Source organism: Danio rerio, chromosome 18, assembly GCF_052040795.2.
Source record: "Danio rerio strain M-AB ecotype USA chromosome 18, GRCz13ab, whole genome shotgun sequence".
In the NCBI taxonomy this organism is placed as follows: domain Eukaryota; kingdom Metazoa; phylum Chordata; class Actinopteri; order Cypriniformes; family Danionidae; genus Danio; species Danio rerio.
In genome coordinates, this window is record NC_141038.1 from 42,217,856 (window position 1) to 42,236,103 (window position 18,248).

The 18,248-nt window shown below is 36.3% G+C and overlaps 1 protein-coding gene and 1 long non-coding RNA gene across 2 annotated transcripts in view; one reads left to right on the forward strand and one right to left on the reverse strand.

Moving 5' to 3' along the window:
* Window positions 1–18,248, reverse strand: part of LOC147839797 (uncharacterized) — a 516,604-nt gene that overhangs the window by 238,810 nt on the left and 259,546 nt on the right. The gene's annotated exons all lie outside the window — the stretch shown is intronic.
* Window positions 1,308–14,766, forward strand: bcl2l10 (BCL2 like 10). Its single transcript, NM_194398.3, is given in 3 exon segments — window positions 1,308–1,395; window positions 5,766–6,176; window positions 13,903–14,766. Coding segments are annotated over 3 exon segments (612 nt in total). The 5' UTR covers window positions 1,308–1,317; the 3' UTR covers window positions 14,026–14,766.

An 18,248-nucleotide genomic window follows, 5' to 3' on the forward strand; every position in this document is an offset into this window, starting at 1 on the left:
AGTGTTAATGGGTAAAAATAAATACATAAGTTTACATTAATGAGAAAGGAAATCCACTGAATCGATGAGGACTGGCTGGGATATTTAGGAATCCATTTTGATTTATAAATAGAGGAGAAGATAATATTTATGTACACAAATTTGACTGTAATACTAACAGCTGAAACAGAAAATCGGTCTCAATCATTTATTCATCCATTCATTTTACTTTAGCTAAATCCCTTTATTCATCAGGGGTTGCCACAGCAGAATGAACCAACATCTTATCAAGCATATGTTTTACACAGCAGATGCCTTTCCTATCTATCTATCTATCTATCTATCTATCTATCTATCTATCTATCTATCTATCTATCTATCTATCTATCTATCTATCTATCTATCTATCTATCTATCTATCTATCTATCTATCTATCTAGGCTATCTAGGCTATCTATTTATCTATCTGTCTGTCTGTCTGTGTCTGTCTGTATGTCTGTCTCTCTGTCTGTCTGTCTAATAAAAATAATGATAGTAATAGCTTAACAAAACAATGAAATATTAATAAATATATAAACAATAATAATATGACAAGGAAAAGAAGAGGAAACTAAATAAAATAAAATAAACAACTACAGAGGAAAGACTTGTGCATCAGTGATACTATCAAAATAATAATAGTAATATTCAAAATATCTGTCACTTCTCTTGTTTTTAACCAATCTAAGATTTTAAATTACTGCTTTTATCTCAATTAAAAAATGGAAAGGAAGACTGCATTTTGTTTCCCACACAAAATATATTGAAAAGTGAATAATATAATTCTCTGACATATGAGTGTTACATTATATACGAACAAATTAGTATATCTTGTAGTTAAAAAAGGACTGGAAGTATTACCTGATTACGTACAGTATACAGATATATATGCTATTCCAAAGGTTTTTATGTTTTATTTTCACACTATAGGCGAATCAGTTTTAATAAAAAGAAGCATGAACTAAAAACATCTAAATATTTTTCCAAAGTACAATTCACGGGTGTGTTTTATAAATGATCTTAAAATGAACCTCTTTTGTTTTGTTGGTAATCCCGTACTTCTGAAGTAATATCCATGCTTTTTCCAGTCCATTAATTGAATTAAAGATACCCAGTAAAATCTGCCTTTATAGAGACATCAAACGTTTTATTTAGGAAAATATGCCGAATCTATTTATTATTCCATTCTCAGTCAGAAATATTGAAAGGAACGGGATGCGGCGTCATGACGCAAGGGCGTGGTTAACGAGCAGAGGCGTGCTTTGCGTAGATAAAGGTTCGTCAAATAGGGCGGAGTGAATGAAGATCGTCTCCTATGAGATCTCACCGCTGTTTGCGCAACTGTCGTGGAGAGCGCAGTCTGACATCGCTGGGAGGGTAAGCTGATTTATTATTTTACTTTTATGGAGAGGAAAAACGCTAAACCACATTATGAAATACCCTTCAAACACACTTTAATATTATTAAGAATACGAGGATTTTAAACCCGTATTGTGGCTTCGCGTCTTTGTGTTCGCGTGCGCAATGGCGCAGCCGGCTTTGTGTTTCACAGCATTGCGTGAACCTTCTTTCATTCTTCTCTGGTGTGTGTTTTATCAAATTAAGCTTTTCCAGAGGGAACTATGTGTTAAAACTAGCAGCAAATGAGACTTCCACAGGTTTACGTTAGACACTATGTACTCCGAATGTCCTTTTAAAAATAACGCAAGGCCTGAACCCATAGAAACAGCCGCTTAATATAACAGCCGTTATTATGAATCGTTTATTTATGGGTCAATATCACTATAAAGTGCCCTTTGTTGTCCCCATCACAATCATGGAGTTATTTCGGCCATTTTGTGTAATAATACTATTCTGGTTGGATACAAGTAATGTATAAGTACTTTAGTACACTTTTGTACAATAATATCTGCATTCAAGTTGTTTTTTTTATTTTATTCCACTTTCTTCTAATGCATCACTGCCCTTCTCTTGTGTCCCTTATGCTGGACAGCAGACATCAACCAAGCCTAATAATGATAAAAAAACACATAATCAAACAAATTTCACTTTTCCTTTATTGTTGCCATTAGTTTATAGCAAATAAAAAAGGTTTTTGCCATTTTATTTGTATTTTTACAAAAATATCTTCAATTTCATATGCGTCCCTGAACTTAATGTCCACCCTGTCATTATGGGTCACTTGGCCCTTTAATTACTAATATGATGCAATCAGTGACATCATCACCACAAGGTTGACATATTTGAAATGAGATCAAACCAACAGCATCAAGAAGAGTAAGTACTTCGTCTTATTTTTCATTTTTATCATCATTATGTGTTCATGGTTTGATGTGGTCATGCATAACATGTCCACCCTGTTGGCGTGAACATCTGAAAAGTAAATATTTTTTTCGCCAAATGTTTAGGTATATTTGTCAAAATACTTCAAAGTCACCTTCAAGTTAGCTTGTTATGATTGCTAGTGTCTCACCATGTGCTTAATAAAAGCAGATTAGCTAAAATTGTCCACCCTGTCATTGTCCACCCTGTCATCAAGGCTGTTATGACAGGGTGGACATCAACAGCTGAGATGGGTAACATAAGATTACGTATCACATTTAATGACAATTTAGAAACAATATAACTAATTGTGAAAACATATTTTACTGTATTTATTGTGTGCTAATAAAATTACATTTTTTTTGAGAAGTATGGGACTTAATGGAGCTGAGATAGCAAGGCGTTACAGAGAGCGTCGAGATGCAGATCCAGACAGAAGAAAGCAGTATCTTGAGGGAGAGAGAGCCAGGTGGCAAAGAGACAGGCAGACTGGAAAGTAGAAGAGTGTCAGTGAAATAAGTGAGCATGAGAGGAGAGAAAAGAGAAAGAGATGGAGGGAGGTTAAAAGACAAGCCAGAGCAAAGGCCAGGAGGAATGCTTTGCTTGTGTCAGATGCACCACCCATCTCTCCTGAAGCTCAGCATGAACCAGGGCCATCCAGGTTGGAATCTATAGTAGACATTTAGGGATATACTTAAGCTGGTTAAATGTATTTTGAGATATTACTTGTATGTAGAGTATTTCTTGACTGAGTCTCTCTCTAATACGCACGCAAACACAGAAGCGTGTGCACATGCAGGCTCACACACTCTCTCTCTCTCACACACACACACACACACACACACATAAGGACACTCAAAATTTTCCCTGTGTGTCTGTGTATGTGTGTGTATATGGAGAGAGACTGAGTGTGCATTTTAGAGATTTATATTAACTATCTTAACTGGTTTTGAAGTAAAACTTTTAGGGGGAGTGTAAAAAAGTTTTTTGTTTTCACAGACAAAAGCGTCAAGGACAAAACATTTGGAGAAGATTAACAAGAAAACTAAAAAGGAAGATTCACCAGCTGGAGATAAAACTTAAAACCATCACACATATTAGTATTTCGTGATTTTAATGGTTAAACTTAAATGTTGTAACGTTAAAACATTGTTTGAGCTGTTCGTCATCCCAGAGCATGTTCTTGAAGCCAGGGATATGGAATTTGTTAAGACAAAAGTGCACAGTATACATCTGTTCTTTTATGACTCTGTTTAAGTGTGTTATTATTGGCACTTCAGTCTCTCTTCCTTCAGTTGTCCTCCCTGTCATGTTACCGTCCACCCCGTCATATGTCATTGTCCACCCTGTCATATGCACTTTAAATGAAAAAAATAAAATGTCTTTATACAAATGACAATCTTTAGCATTTGTTCTTTTAGGAACATTTAAGGATAATTTGGTTTTGGATAAATTCTGGTCAGATATGTTTCCTATATTATTTTTTACTTTAAATGGTATGTAACTCGGGCAAAGCTCTGATAGCAGAACATAGTTTTTTGTTATTTCCAAAGTTTTTGAAGTTCTTTCTAATATAAAAATATATATATATAAGAAAAGGGACAGAAATATGTTGCAAAGGTGTATTTTTTAGAATGATAACACTGTCAAAAATATTTGCTTTCTGTATCCATTTGTCCCTGACAGGGTGGACATATTTTGTAAGTTGGTCCGAATGTTTTTGCTTATAATTGTTTTATTAAAGGTCCAGGAGCTGGACCAACCAGCAAATGTTGAAGTTTAAAGTCTTCTTAAAAGAATAAACATGTGGTTTAACAAAAAACTTGAACACTGTCTTTAAGAAATTTTCATCTGTCAAAGGCACTCTATGGTGATATTGACCCTTATACATGGACTGATCTGCGTTCAGCTCTGTGTTAATTCTACATTGGCATGTAAACAAATGCGAATTAAAATGCCATATAATTTTAGAAGAAGTGAGACGAACGTTTTATCGTAATGATATAGAAATACAATTTGAAATCTCCTTTCCCTGAAAGATACATTTAGTTTTGTAGTACATGGGAATACTTATGATTTGTCTACATTTATAATATATGCTATGATGATGATGATGATTTGATGGAAATTGTGGTTACCATGGTAATTTCTGTAAGGGATAATTGCATCATACCACGTAAGGCAAGTAGACAAATGACTTTGGCTAAAGGAGAGATGTAAACATTTTAATGAATGTTTAGATGTGTTTAATTCTTTGTCTATCTTCATTTGCAGTTTATTTTATTGAAATGGTGTCAAATAGATGTATAAAATCAATTAATATTAGTTCCATAAATACATGTTAATAAATTAAGGTGAAAATTCTAAATTAATAAGTTAATGGGACTGCATTTAGGTCAATCATTACACTATTATCCATACAAGTGGTTGACATTTCAAGAACGCGCTTTCTAATGGATGAAAAATAAATAAATAAATAAATAAATAAATAAATAAAAACACCAAGGCTTTTTGTACACAGTAATGAAGCCTGCTCTTCAATACTGGAGAGAATCTGCTGAAATACATTTTGTGTGTATGGAACAGAATAGCGATGATCAATATCTAACCACAGGTCTTGCATGTTTGAAATCTGCTGTTTAGGCTAAACTGAATCGACAAAGACTCATTATATATAACTAAACCGCTGTCCACATGGCCAATGTGGTTGGTTAATTCTAAGAAACTTTTTTTTTATTATTTTTTTTTAAGTGCGCTTCTTGAAATGTTGCCATGTCCTCTTGTTATAAGCAACGCTTCTTTAAAAGATTTGCACATAGCTATCAAGTTTATAAAGATTAAGGGATAGTTCACCCAAAAATGAAAATTGTCATCGTTTTCTAACCCTTGTTTCAAACCTTTATGAGTTTCTTCTATTAAAGACAAAAGAAGATATTTTGAAAAATGTTGTAAACCTGTAACAATAGACTTTCTATGGTATTTATTCTTCCTATGGATCTTACAGCTTTTTGCAGAATAACTTTTGTGTTTGAGAGAACAAAAGAAAAAAGCTCATAAATCTTTGAAACCACTTGAAGGTAAATAAATGCGTAAATTAAAGATTTTTAAGTAAACTGTCCCTTTAATGGAGTAAGCAGGTCGACAGTATTTATTTTCAAGATAATGCATATTACTTTAAGTTTATTTTAGCATGATCTGGCAACAATTAAGTCAAATGTATCTAATTTCCTGTGATTTCCTATGATTCATATAAATGTTTGCATATGTTTTGTGCACACAGTGTGGGAGTTCTGAAAATGTCATTGTTACGTGTTCATGCACTGTAAAGTGCGGTTGGCACAGAGAAAACGTAACCCTAAAAGTCAAACTGACTACTAAACTTATTATCAGTATATTTGGCCCTAACATATTTTGAATTCATTTAGAAAATGTCCTGTTGGTTGAGGGAACAGACTCTGTTGCTGGCGGAGGACTACATCAGCTTCTGCAGTGGGATCCAACAGACGCCTCCCAGCGAGTCGGCGGAGGCCATGAGGTACCTGGCCAAAGAAATGGAGCAGCAGCACAGAACCAAATTCCGATCCCTTTCCCAGGAGTTCCTGGACACCTGCGGAGCAGATCCCAGCAAATGTCTGCAGAGCGTCATGAGAGAACTGGTGGGAGATGGGAAAATGAACTGGGGAAGGGTGGTCTCTATCTTCACATTCACTGGAGTGCTGGCCAGTGAACTACTGTCCAGGGGAGAGAATTCGGAGGGTTCCCGGAGATTGGCCGAGACTATAGCAGACTACCTAGGAGGAGAAAAACAGGACTGGCTGGTGGAAAACGGAGGCTGGGTAAGCATTAGCAGTGTAGTTTGAGGCTGAACATTTAACCCAAAGCAAAATCATCAAATATTTAAGGTCTGAGCCATACAACATGTTCAGCTTTTCAAAAACTTACAAACACAAACTTAATGGAAGCTTAATGCTTTTTTTAAATGATGGAAAATAAATATTATATCAATCATAAATATGCAGATTTTATATAAAAAGGTGTGTGTGTGTGTGTGTGTGTGTATATATATATAAATTCAAAATCTGAAAAAAATAATAGATTTTATTTTATCAAAGACATTTAAATGACATTTACAAAATAATTAAATAAATTAGGATCACACTTGTGCTCAAATGTGTCCAAATGGGTTCGATTAAGGCCTGCAATTCCAAGTATGCTTGAGAGTTAAGCGTGTAAAATGATGGTTCTTAAAGCCATTGTCTTTATGCGCAGTAGAGACTTGACCTGTATAATCATCAGGCTTTTATTGAGGGGTTTTTCCACACTGGTTTTACTTGATGTGAAACTGCGTGGGCGTTTAAAGCGAATCATATTTGATCTTTCATGCATGCTTTCAGAAGCCAAGCCTTTTATATGCACTGTTTGATGCCTCAGTCTCTCACACCTGTACACTTCAGTGCGCACATTTTAAATCGTAATTGAAAGGTAGATACTGCAGTGATATGCCAGTGTAGTTTTTTTGGGGGGTGGTGGGGGGAGTAAAGCAGCATATACCTTCTTGTGGCTGGCCTGTTTTTGTCAATTAGAGAGTGATTCAGGCCAAAGAATCTTGGGAATGCTTGTGGGGAAGCAGAACTGCTCTTTAAAAGCCTTTTAAACAGGCTCTCAAATGTCTCACCAAGGACCTATTTGTGTAGGCGTCCAGTGCTTCAGACTCCCAGGCACTGACCTATGAAAGCGGTACTTGTTCCAGCTCTAAATAACCTCAGGAGAGGTTGTTTATCTATGCAGGCTGATATTAGCCAATGGAGTTTAATGCAAATGTTTTCCCAGAGAACTTTGGCCAGGGGTTCGTTTGTCGCATGTGGATTATTAAGTTTGCTGGATTTAATTATTGACTGTTTGACATGATGCAGGATAGTTTCAAATTATCAAAACTCATCCAGGAGTAGTTGTTGTAATAGCAACAGGGGTCAGTTTTTGGTATGTGCATTACTCAATTAGTTAGATTTGGTTATTGATGATTTGACACTATGCAGGATACAATTTGGTTATTGACGATTTTACACTATCCAGGATACTTCAAAACTATTGAAACTTATCTAGGAGTAGTTGTTGCTATAGCAACGGGTTCATTCTTCATACATGTTATACTCAATTAGCTGGATTTGGTTATTGACGATTTTACACTATCCAGGATACTTCAAAACTATCGAAACTTATCTAGGAGTAGTTGTTGCTATAGCAACGGGTTCATTCTTCATACATGTTATACTCAATTAGCTGGATTTGGTTATTGACAATTTGACACGATCCAGGACACTTTAAAACTATTGGAAATCATCCAGGTGTAGTTGTCATAGAAACAGGTCCGTTCTTCATACACTGATTTCTTGATTAGCTAGATTTAGTTATTGACGATTTGACATGACCCATGATTCTTTTAAAGCTATCAAAACTTATCCGCGTGTAGTAGTCATAGGAACAGTTCTTCAATTACTCAATTAGCTGTATTTGGTTATTGACAATTTAGCACAATCCAGGAGACGATTTGGTTATTGACGATTTGACACGATCCAGGATTCTTTAAAACTATCGAAACTCATCCAGGAGTAGTTCTCATAGGAACAGGGATTCGTTCTTCGTACGTGTATTACTCAATTAGCTGGATTTGGTTATTGATGATTTGACACGATCCAGGGGTCCGTTCTTCGTACCTCGCTTAAATGATCTAAGATGATTTGGCAGATCCTGGATCTTTTAATCTTGATAACTGTTCTCTTGCTAATTTGGTTCCTCAAAGAAGTTCGCGAATCAGATTAGAATGTCTGGATAAACTGATCTGAGATCGCTGCGCGTGTTGTGAAGGACTGATCCATCGATCCTCGAAATCATGATCAGCAATGCAACGATTGGCTGACGGCACATCAACGTAATGACATCATCTGATTAATATTCAATTATCCATGTGAGCAAAATTACATCAAATTAGCATTAAACTGCTTGTTAAATATGACACGCAATAACCTTCCACATTTGTTGTGAGCTGCAGGCTTTACACTTTCATGTGTCAAGACTATTCATCATGTATTTAGTTCTACATTAAGAAAATATTTTCTTTATTATAGTAGCCGTTTTTTTAATCGGTGTAAAGAATAACTGGATGTTTACAAAAGCATTTTGATATTGGTGAAGGTGTCTGCAACTTTTGTGAAGCATCAAGTCACCGTCATATTAACTGTCAAAACATGTTCATGTCAGCATAAATGTATTATTGCTTTTAAAAAAAAAAGCCACATTGTGCATTTCTATTATACACAAATTGTTCTAAAGCGATCTAAAAAGTTCATATCAATAAGTTTTCTCTTTGCACCACCAGGTGGCAGTCTTTGTACTTTTCATTTCGGAGTGCCGATTGCAAGTTGTATTAATATAAATATATATATATATTTATATATATATTCATTTTTTTTACTTTGTGTGTGTGTGTGTGTGTATATATATATATATATATATATATATATATATATATATATATATATATATATATATATATATATATATATATATATATATATATATATATATATAGTTAAAAAAAGTTACTATTTGCCCAAATGTATATAACTAATACTGTAAGAAAATATCAGCATTTGGTACATACTTTCAGTATTTTCTTTGCATGAACTGAGCCGATCTAATGCTGTTTATATGAATTGAGCCTGCTGCCGAGCAGGTTTGATCTACCAGAACTGTTGCTATGACAACAACTCTCGGATCAGCTTTGAAGAATAAAACGATGCTGGATCGTGTCAACATCCAAATCCAGCTAACTGAGTAATCCACGTACGAAGAACGGACCACAGGATACGTCTTTGTTATTGATGATTTGACCTGATCCAGGATACTTTAAAACTATTAATACTCATTCAGGAGTAGTTGTTGTCATAGCAACAGGGCTCCGTTCTTTAAATGTGGATTACTAAAATTGGCTTGATTTTGTTATTGACGATTTGACACAATCCAGGATACTTTAAAACTATAGGAAGTCATCCAGGAGTAGTAGTTGTCATAGCAACAGGGGTCCGTTCTTTGTTGCTCAAACCTCAAGTGAAGGTGATCGTGAAAGCATGTACCAGCTGCTAATACTGAAATAGATCTATTATAAATGGAGGACTATTAATAACTACAATTCTCCAAATGTGAGAGGCTGGTTTGTGTGTTGAATACATCCTACAAATCATACTATATTTGTTGTGTTTATGATTGAGCGGTGGTGGAGCTTGTTTCCATGGTCGTATGACATGCTCTCTGTGCAAGCAGATGGCCATGTCACCTAGCATTTTGAACTAGGTGAACATGGAAAATGCGCGCGTCATTGAAAATGACAAATTTACACACTAAGCTTACTGGTATTCCTTCTAAGGCGCACACTCAGCAGCCACATTTTAATAAAACTATAGCTGTTCATACTGATCTTTTTTTTTTTTTTTTTTTTTACATTTTTTTATTATTATTGACAATGGTGTTTGGTCATTAAATATCAATACCGATTTTTATCACCCAGCCTTACACTAAGCTAAGTGTGCTCCCATCTGACCCAGAGATCTGCTAAATGGATTCAAATCTAATGACCCACCTCGTCAAAATTAGATGTTATGAAACGCCAACACCATGGTGCGGCTAAACATCAACTTCAATATAAAGACCCTGGGAGTAACTAAGTAATAATGTTTGGCATCAGACATGCCATATTTGAATGAGATTTTGAGCTTTGGCAGAAAGGAAGATTTCAGTTATTGACAATTTTCATTCTCTTCCTATTATTATACGCTATTATCAGACATTAGCAGACTTGGAATGTATCTTACTTAAACCATAATAATTTGACTTCTCCATTTGTCTTCCACTATGAAAAGTCTCAAGGATTTTAGAAAATCACGAGGGCAACGGAAACAATGACATAATTGATGAACCAGCTCTAGAAACCAGTTAGTTGCATGTCTGACTAAATCTCTTTTATTTTTTTTAACATCATTTCTTCATCATAGTGAAGTCTGAAAATAAAACATCCTGTCAGTCATTAAGGCAAATGGTGGCATATATTTGCATAAAGTAGTAAAGAGTTTGAGAGGCTCGCTTCGGTCTTTTCTATCTCTCTTCCCCATTTTTTTTCCTCTTTCTCTTTTATTTGGCAGCTGTTGAAAGCAGAGCTGAAGGCCACTTAGCCATTTAGTCTATTGTGTTTAGCAGACGGCTGATCTCTACGCTTCAGTCAGAGTTTGTGCAGCATATGATTGTGGGCTGGTGCACCTGGACTCTCTCTGACCAGTACAGCAGGTGTCTCTCTGAAGGCAGCTGCTCTGTTCAGCTCCTCCAGCCTTCTGCTGTTTGTTTTGCTCCTCAGGCAGTTACAAACAGCAGTTAGACCCGTCTGTGCATTTGCCTGCAGCTTTGTGAAAAGCATCAACGTATATCTACATTTAACCATGTCATTTCAGTTGACTCCATAAAATGTAAAGCACAGAGTGAAGACTTCTTTGTTCGTCACTTAGGTGTGCAAATAAGTTTGAAATGCCATTGCAGCAGTATATCATTAGTTTAAATTCAGAATCAGAACTTGATCAGAACGTTTTGCTTAAGTCCATGTTTTTGTTAATAAACAAGTGAAGAAACGTAACTATATTACGTATTGTCAATTTAGTGGCTAATTTTTACGATTTTAAAAAGGAAGTGTGGCACCCAATCCCACCTACAAACCCAACCATCTTGTACTATATTGTACAAATAAGATCGGACAAATTCATACTAATTAGCTGCTAAAACAAACAAAAAAAGTTACAAGTTGACCATGAGATTTTGTTGTTAAAAATACATGTTTTTCCTCTCCGTTTTGGCCTTTCATCCACACTGAGACTGCGTTTTTATGAAAAGAAAACGCATCTTTTTGAAAACAGTCAATAGTGGATAAAACTGCTTTTGTTTGCAGTGTGGACCATGAAAACAAAGGCTTTTGAAAGCGATTATGCGTTATAGTCAAGTGACTATTTCAGTTAAGATGGTGGATGTAAAATTGTAAAGCAGATGTTTTGCATGTTGTCCGTTTTTACAGCTTTACTAAAGATTAATATCAATTTGTACATTCTCCGTATTGCCTCTCTTTAGAGGATACGGAATATTTAATAAGGCTGCTGTTCAGCGGTGGAAGCAGATGATCGTTGTGACATTTTACTGCTACATTTCAAAGCAAATAAACGGCAGGCGGACATGATGCAGGTAAAAGCATCTTGCGAAAAGCTTTTTTAGTGTGGATGACAATTGAAAACAATAGTGTGGACATGGAGGCTTTTGAAAGCGGTAACACATTTCATGTGATGCAGTCATGTAATCAATTCATGGTGAACGATATTGTAAAACGGATGTTTTAGATTCTGTCCGCTCTGACAGTTTTATTAAAGACTAATGTCAGTTTGTCCATTCTCCATATCGCCTCTGCCTCTCTTAGGCTGTTCGGGGGTGGAAGCAGATGATAGTTGCGTCATTTTACTGCGCCGTTTCAAAGAGATGGAAAATAATTAAATGACAGGTAGATATGACCAGTGCTTGATTTGTGAATCGCGAGGTCCCGGAACTGATCAGGGTAACTGATCCGGCATGTTACCCAAGGATGTAGAGGTGTCGCGCACCGTGGAGAGGAGGGGGGGGGGGGTTGTTGCGGATGAAAGTGAAGAGGGTTGGGGAGTCGCGGAAGAAAATAAAAGTGAACAGCAGATGGTGGAGGAGGGAGGCTGAGGAGGGGAATCAGTAAAATGAGGTGCCGGATCAGATTCCAGAGGTGCCTGATCAGGCATGTTCCAGCACGAAATAAGCCCTGGATATGATGCAGGTATAAGCATCTTTTCGGTCATTTTAAAGTGGATGACAGACAGAATTGAAAACAATAGTGTAGACATGGAGGCTTTCGAAAGTGATTTCGCATTTTATTCATGTGATCAGATTAATTCAGTTAACATGGTGGATAACATTGTAAAGCAGATTTTTTCCATTTTGATGGCTTTACTAAAGATTAATGTCAGTTTGTCCTTGCTCCATATTGCCGCTCTTCAAAGGACAAAGAATATTTACTATTTTTATTTTATTTATACTATATATATATATATATATATATATATATATATATATATATATATATATATATATATATATATATATATATATATATATATATATATATTTATTATTATTATTATTATTATTATTATTTTTATTTATTTTTTATTTATCCAGATTTGTGTGGACGTAGCCAAAGTTGCTTACCGCTTCAAACTAGTTAAACGCAATTTTTTTCAATTTATATCACAACAGTTTGTTGGCTAGATTTGAACCAGCATCTCGGACAAACACTCTAGGACACAGGTGTCAAACTCAGTTCCAAAAGGGCCGCAGCTCTGCACAGTTTAGTTCCAACCCTAATTAAACGCACCTGATCAAACTAATTGAGTTCTTCAGGCTTGTTTGAAACCTACAGGTAAGTGTGTTGGAGCAGGGTTGGAACTAAACTGTGCAGGGCTTCGGCCCTCCAGGAATTGAGTTTGACACCCCTGCTCTAGGAGGTCATAAAATGTATTTAAATGAGTCTTATTACACAAAAAATCCATTTTCGACAAAAAAATATCTTTCAAGAAATCGATTCAAATATTTCAGAAAGCATCGCAATGAATTGATTCTGAGCTTGGTTTTTACCATCTGATGGTGCCGCATCCTTTGCAAACTGAATTAGTGTATGGTTAAAAACTAGCCTAGAGTGCCATCTGCCAGTGATGGCTGATTGCGAACGAATTGTAAGCTGCATCTGAAATCCTTTCCATACTATATGGTACGCTTCAATCAGTTTGCGAGTCGAGTAGTATGTCCGAATTCATAAAATTACAAAAAACAATATGTGAGAAATACCTTGATGACCTACTACTTCCGGCACGATTCTGAAGTGCGCATCTGATAGATGCTACGCTAGAATTCATGAATGGAAGTGAAGTAACGCAACTGACGCGGGTAGGTCACATGATTATGACCAAATGTCAGATGTAGTACGTTAGAGTTCCATTCATACAGCTCGCATTCATACTGTATAGAAAGTACTTCATCCACGGCTGAGTAGTTTGTTTAAATTCAAATGCAGCACCGACTGAGTAGTAGGCGATTAGTAGATCATTCTTTTTAACCGAGTATTTTAAGTTTAACCCTAATCAAACACACTTGATCAAACTAATTGAGTCCTTCTGGCTTATTTTAAACCTGCAGGTAAGTGTGTTGAAACAGGGTTGGAACTAAACGGTTCCTGGAGGGCCACAGCCCTGTTCCAAGTAAACTGTTCAAATCTGTTAACATGATCTCACAATTTGGCCTTAAAAAGAAGTCTTAAGTGGGCTGTTGTGTAATATTTCTGTCATTGTTATGATTTTAGTCACTTTGACTAATGAGGTGTGAATGACTGGGCTAAATGTAGCTTACGTACATGGAAAGGTGTGAATCTAATCATTTTTTTTTTTGTTTCTTTTTTTGTAGGAGGGTTTTTGCAGGTTTTTCCACAACGCAAGACAACTGAACCAGGAATCCTCCATGAAAACAGCACTGTTTGCAGCAGCAGGAGTGGGTTTAGCTGGTCTAACCTTCCTCTTAGTACGCTGATGATTTTAGAATGCTCTTGCTCAATTTCACATTGACACACACAACAACACCTGATCTCTGTATTCTGTCATATGGCGAAGTCAAAACAGTTCTTATCGAGAAACCGGTCTTTTTGCACACTGTTTTTTCCCCACGCCTGTAATTACAGCAAACAGTCATTCATGTTGATTGTACACTATTCACATGGCCTTCAGGAGAGAGAAAGACGGAAGATTGAATCCTTTGCATATCTAACATGGTGCTTTTTTATTTCATAATTACCTTTATCACTCGTTTCTGTGTACATCCGGCTAGTTTAGATAGTATTTACAGTTTATTTTGTGAAAAAACGATATGAAACCAGTTTGTTTGTAATGTTTCTTTCAGTCTGAAAACAAGACGCTTGAGCGAACGCAGTTGTGTCTGAAAACATTCTAAGAGACGATATATTTTGTAATGACAGATCTTTTTTTGTTGGACCACCTTTTGCTGTGCTTTAGTGGTTTCCCGCCTTTTCGGATGTCTCCTGTTTCATCCTGGAAATCGATTTGTTTTCAAGGTGCTAGCTTGTTTTGGTTCCAAGCGATTTCTGTGATACTCTGCCCACTTGTAAGTGACTCAGTTTACGCTGTAAATTTATTTATTTACTTCTAAAGAACAAATTATTACTATTTAGGCAATTCCCAACAATCAACAAAACATTATATTTTTGCATTGTTTTATTTATTAACTTCTTTCTTAATAAAATAATTTTACTGTGAAGTCCGTTTTTTGTTGTACTACTTGGGTCTTCTATTATTCCTTTAGTGTTAAAGGGTTGGTTCACCCAAAAATTTAAATTCTTGCCCTTGTGTCATTCCAATCCCTGAAGACCTTTGTTTGTCATTGAAACAAAAAGTACCTTTAGAAGTCAGAGGAGTGAGGTTTACCTGCATAGCACTTCACTGCCTGGCCTCCATTACAAGTCACTGGTATGTCACATGGCATTGACAACACAATGAATGAGATTTCCTGAAAGATACAACATGATGAATGAGATGCTTTGAAAGTTTGCAGCATTTGGAAAGTGAGGTTATACCTTTTTGGCTATACCAAATGTTGTTATTAACTTATGTGTGGCCATTCTGGCGATACTCAGGACTAGATTGTTTAGGTTATCATCACGACTAGGTTATTAGGACTAGATTATTTAGGACTAGAGTTTTTAGATGCCAGTTAAATTTTTACTGAAACGTTTAGCTATAGTTTGGAAGTCTATTTGGACATATTTTAGACGCAAAAATGCTTGCTGGGTATCTACCCTATTACTAAAATACTGCAGAATACCTATTGGAACCCATATGGACCCAAGATTCTCAGAGAAATCAGTCAAGTTTGGTGAAGGAAAAATCCTGATTTGGGGTTACATTCAGTGTGGGGGCGTGCGAGAGACCTGCAGAGGTATAGTATTAAGAAATTTGTGCTACCCATTACATTACAAACCACAGGAGAGGGCCAATTTTTCAGCTCCTTCTCAAACTTCTGCATCCACATTAAAGTTCCCGAAAGCAAAGAAGGTCAAGGTTCTTCAGGATTGGCCAGCCCAGTCACCAGACAAGAACATTATTAAGCATGTCTGGGGTAAGATGGAGAAGTCATTGAAGATGAATCCAAAAAATCTTGATGAACTCTGGGAGTCCTGCAAGAATGCTTTCTTTGCCATTCCAGCTAACTTTATTAAAAAGTTATTTGAGTCATTGCAGCGATGTATGGATGCAGTCCTCCAAGCTCATGAGAGTCATACACAATATTAACTCTTTCCACTGCACCATGACTTTATATTCTATACTGTACATTATTTCTGTTAAGTAACAATACTTTTGTCTAAGCAAAGTCAGACCTTACTGTCCTAATTAATTAATTAAAAATCAAGACATGATCATATATTATAATGGTAAAATAAGTGTAATCTAGAGGCCCTTGTCTTTCATATTAGCCACTTCTGATACCAAATGATCAACTAGAAGATGTAATTTGTCATTTCTAAAACTTGGATAGGCGACAAGACTTTGTCAGGTAGTGTAGTATGAGCTATAATGAACTAAGAAATACTGTAGTATACTTTAGTTTTTATTAGAGTAAACTGGTGTATTGTATCATAATGTGCTTATAATATTCTGATTGTAGAAAATTACAGCATTGGTAATTTATACTAGTTGTGTTACTAAAGCAACTATGCAATAATCACAACAGGACAATTTAGCTTACCCAATACACTTACAGCGCATGTTTTTGGACTTGTGGGGGAAACCGGAGCTCCCAGAGGAAACCCACGTGAACACGGGAAGAACATGCAAACTTTACTGAAATGCCAACTGACCCAGCTGGGGCTCAAACCAGCGACCTTCATGCTGTGAGGCCCTACCATATTCCAATAGCAGTAAATAGGCAAATTTCTCCAAATGAACAGGAATATAACTTTGCTGACTATTACATTTCCTAACATGTTGTGTACTCTCCACACAAGCTGGGAGAATCAAATTCTGCAAAGTGTTCAGTAAAGCAGCTGCAGTCCTTTATAGAATATTCTCAAAGGCAGACCAGTGCTGACAGCAGATGTGAAAATGCTGTGTCAGGCGGCAATTGGGCAGCATCTTAATGGAGCTCACAGTTAAGCTGCTACATGAATCCTAACATTAATTATAATTGCCATAGCTTATATTGTTTGGTATTTGAAGGAACAAAATGGTTTCAGTACATCTGAACAGCAGACAACTTACCGAAATAACTCTTCATATGCTTTTTGTATGTTCATTAGTGTCTTGTTTAGAAGTTCAAGAGCGTTGAGTTTATACTGTATGCTGTGCAAAAACATTTATCTGCCAACAGAGAAACAAGCTGACTGCAGTGCCATTGTTATAGTCAAGATTACATGTTTTTCTTTCTGATTCTGCTTTTTAAAACCCAACTATGTTGGTTTCCAGTTCATCTGACTCAGCAGAGCATTCTTGCTTTCCATTTACCGAAATGCTGATGTTAAAAAAGAAAGAAAGAAATGTTCCCCACTATGAATAGTTAGGAGTGGTGGAAAGAGTGTGGGAAAAAATACTCAAAGTATGAGTAAAAAGTTCCCAAGAGTGGTGACTAGTCGTCACCTAAGAAATATAAGGTTCTATCTGATGTTTTTGTCAAAATTGACAACTTATTTACATTATGGAATGTTTTTTTTTTATTTATTTTTTTTTATAAGTTGTTTACATTTTTAAGACTTATTAAAAAACACATACTGTTTGCTAGGGGTGTGAAATTACACTGGTCTCACAGTTTGGTTCGGTTACCATTATCATGCCATCGATTCAGTTCAATTCGATATCACAGTGCATTGAAAATGCTTTTTATACATAATTATATTTTATCTTCACAACATGAGTTTTTTAAATTGAAATCTATAAATAGATTTATATATTATTTGTAATACAATTTTGTCATTTTCATACAAGCAGTAAGATATATGAACTGTATCTTTCACGAGTTCACACTTAGCTGATGATTTATAAAAGCTTTTTTGGCATGCTGTCCTGGGAGAGAGCCCCGAGCTCAAGGAATACTCGAGCCTGGGGCTTCCTCCCGTTGGCAGAGAGAGAGGGGAGCCTGAGCTCGGTGGATCTCAGAACTCCCCGACTGCGGTAGCAAAGGGAACAGAGGGGTTAGACAAATGCTTGATTGTTATACGTGTTGAATGTCTTTGGATGGTGGGAGGAAACCGGAGAACCCGGGGAAAACCCACGCAGACACGGGTAGAACACACAAACTCCTCACAGAAACACCCACCAGCGCTAAGGGACCAGGGCTGGCAGTGTTCTTGCTGTGGGGCTCGCAGTGCTAACCACTGGGCCGCCGTGCCGCCCAATCAGAGGTAAAGGAGGAGAATAGGGGAGGAGGGGGGTTTCTTCCAAATGAAGATAAAATGAGCTGAAAACTGTGGATATTTATAGTAGCTTAGGGCTCACATGATTGAAAGATAGTGATTAGCAAATGCGAAACCGGCCATGATAAATCATAAGCACGTGATCCTCTCGAAATTAGTTTATGAATAAACTTCACTTAATTTAACCTGCTTAATAAAAACATTATTTTTGAATGTTTCAAACAGAACTCCAATACATGCACAGAGGACAGCATGAGCATTTATAGCAAATAAAGTAATGTAAACATTATCCTTCTTACTTTTTGAGTGCTGTAAAGCGAGGTCATACGCCCCTATG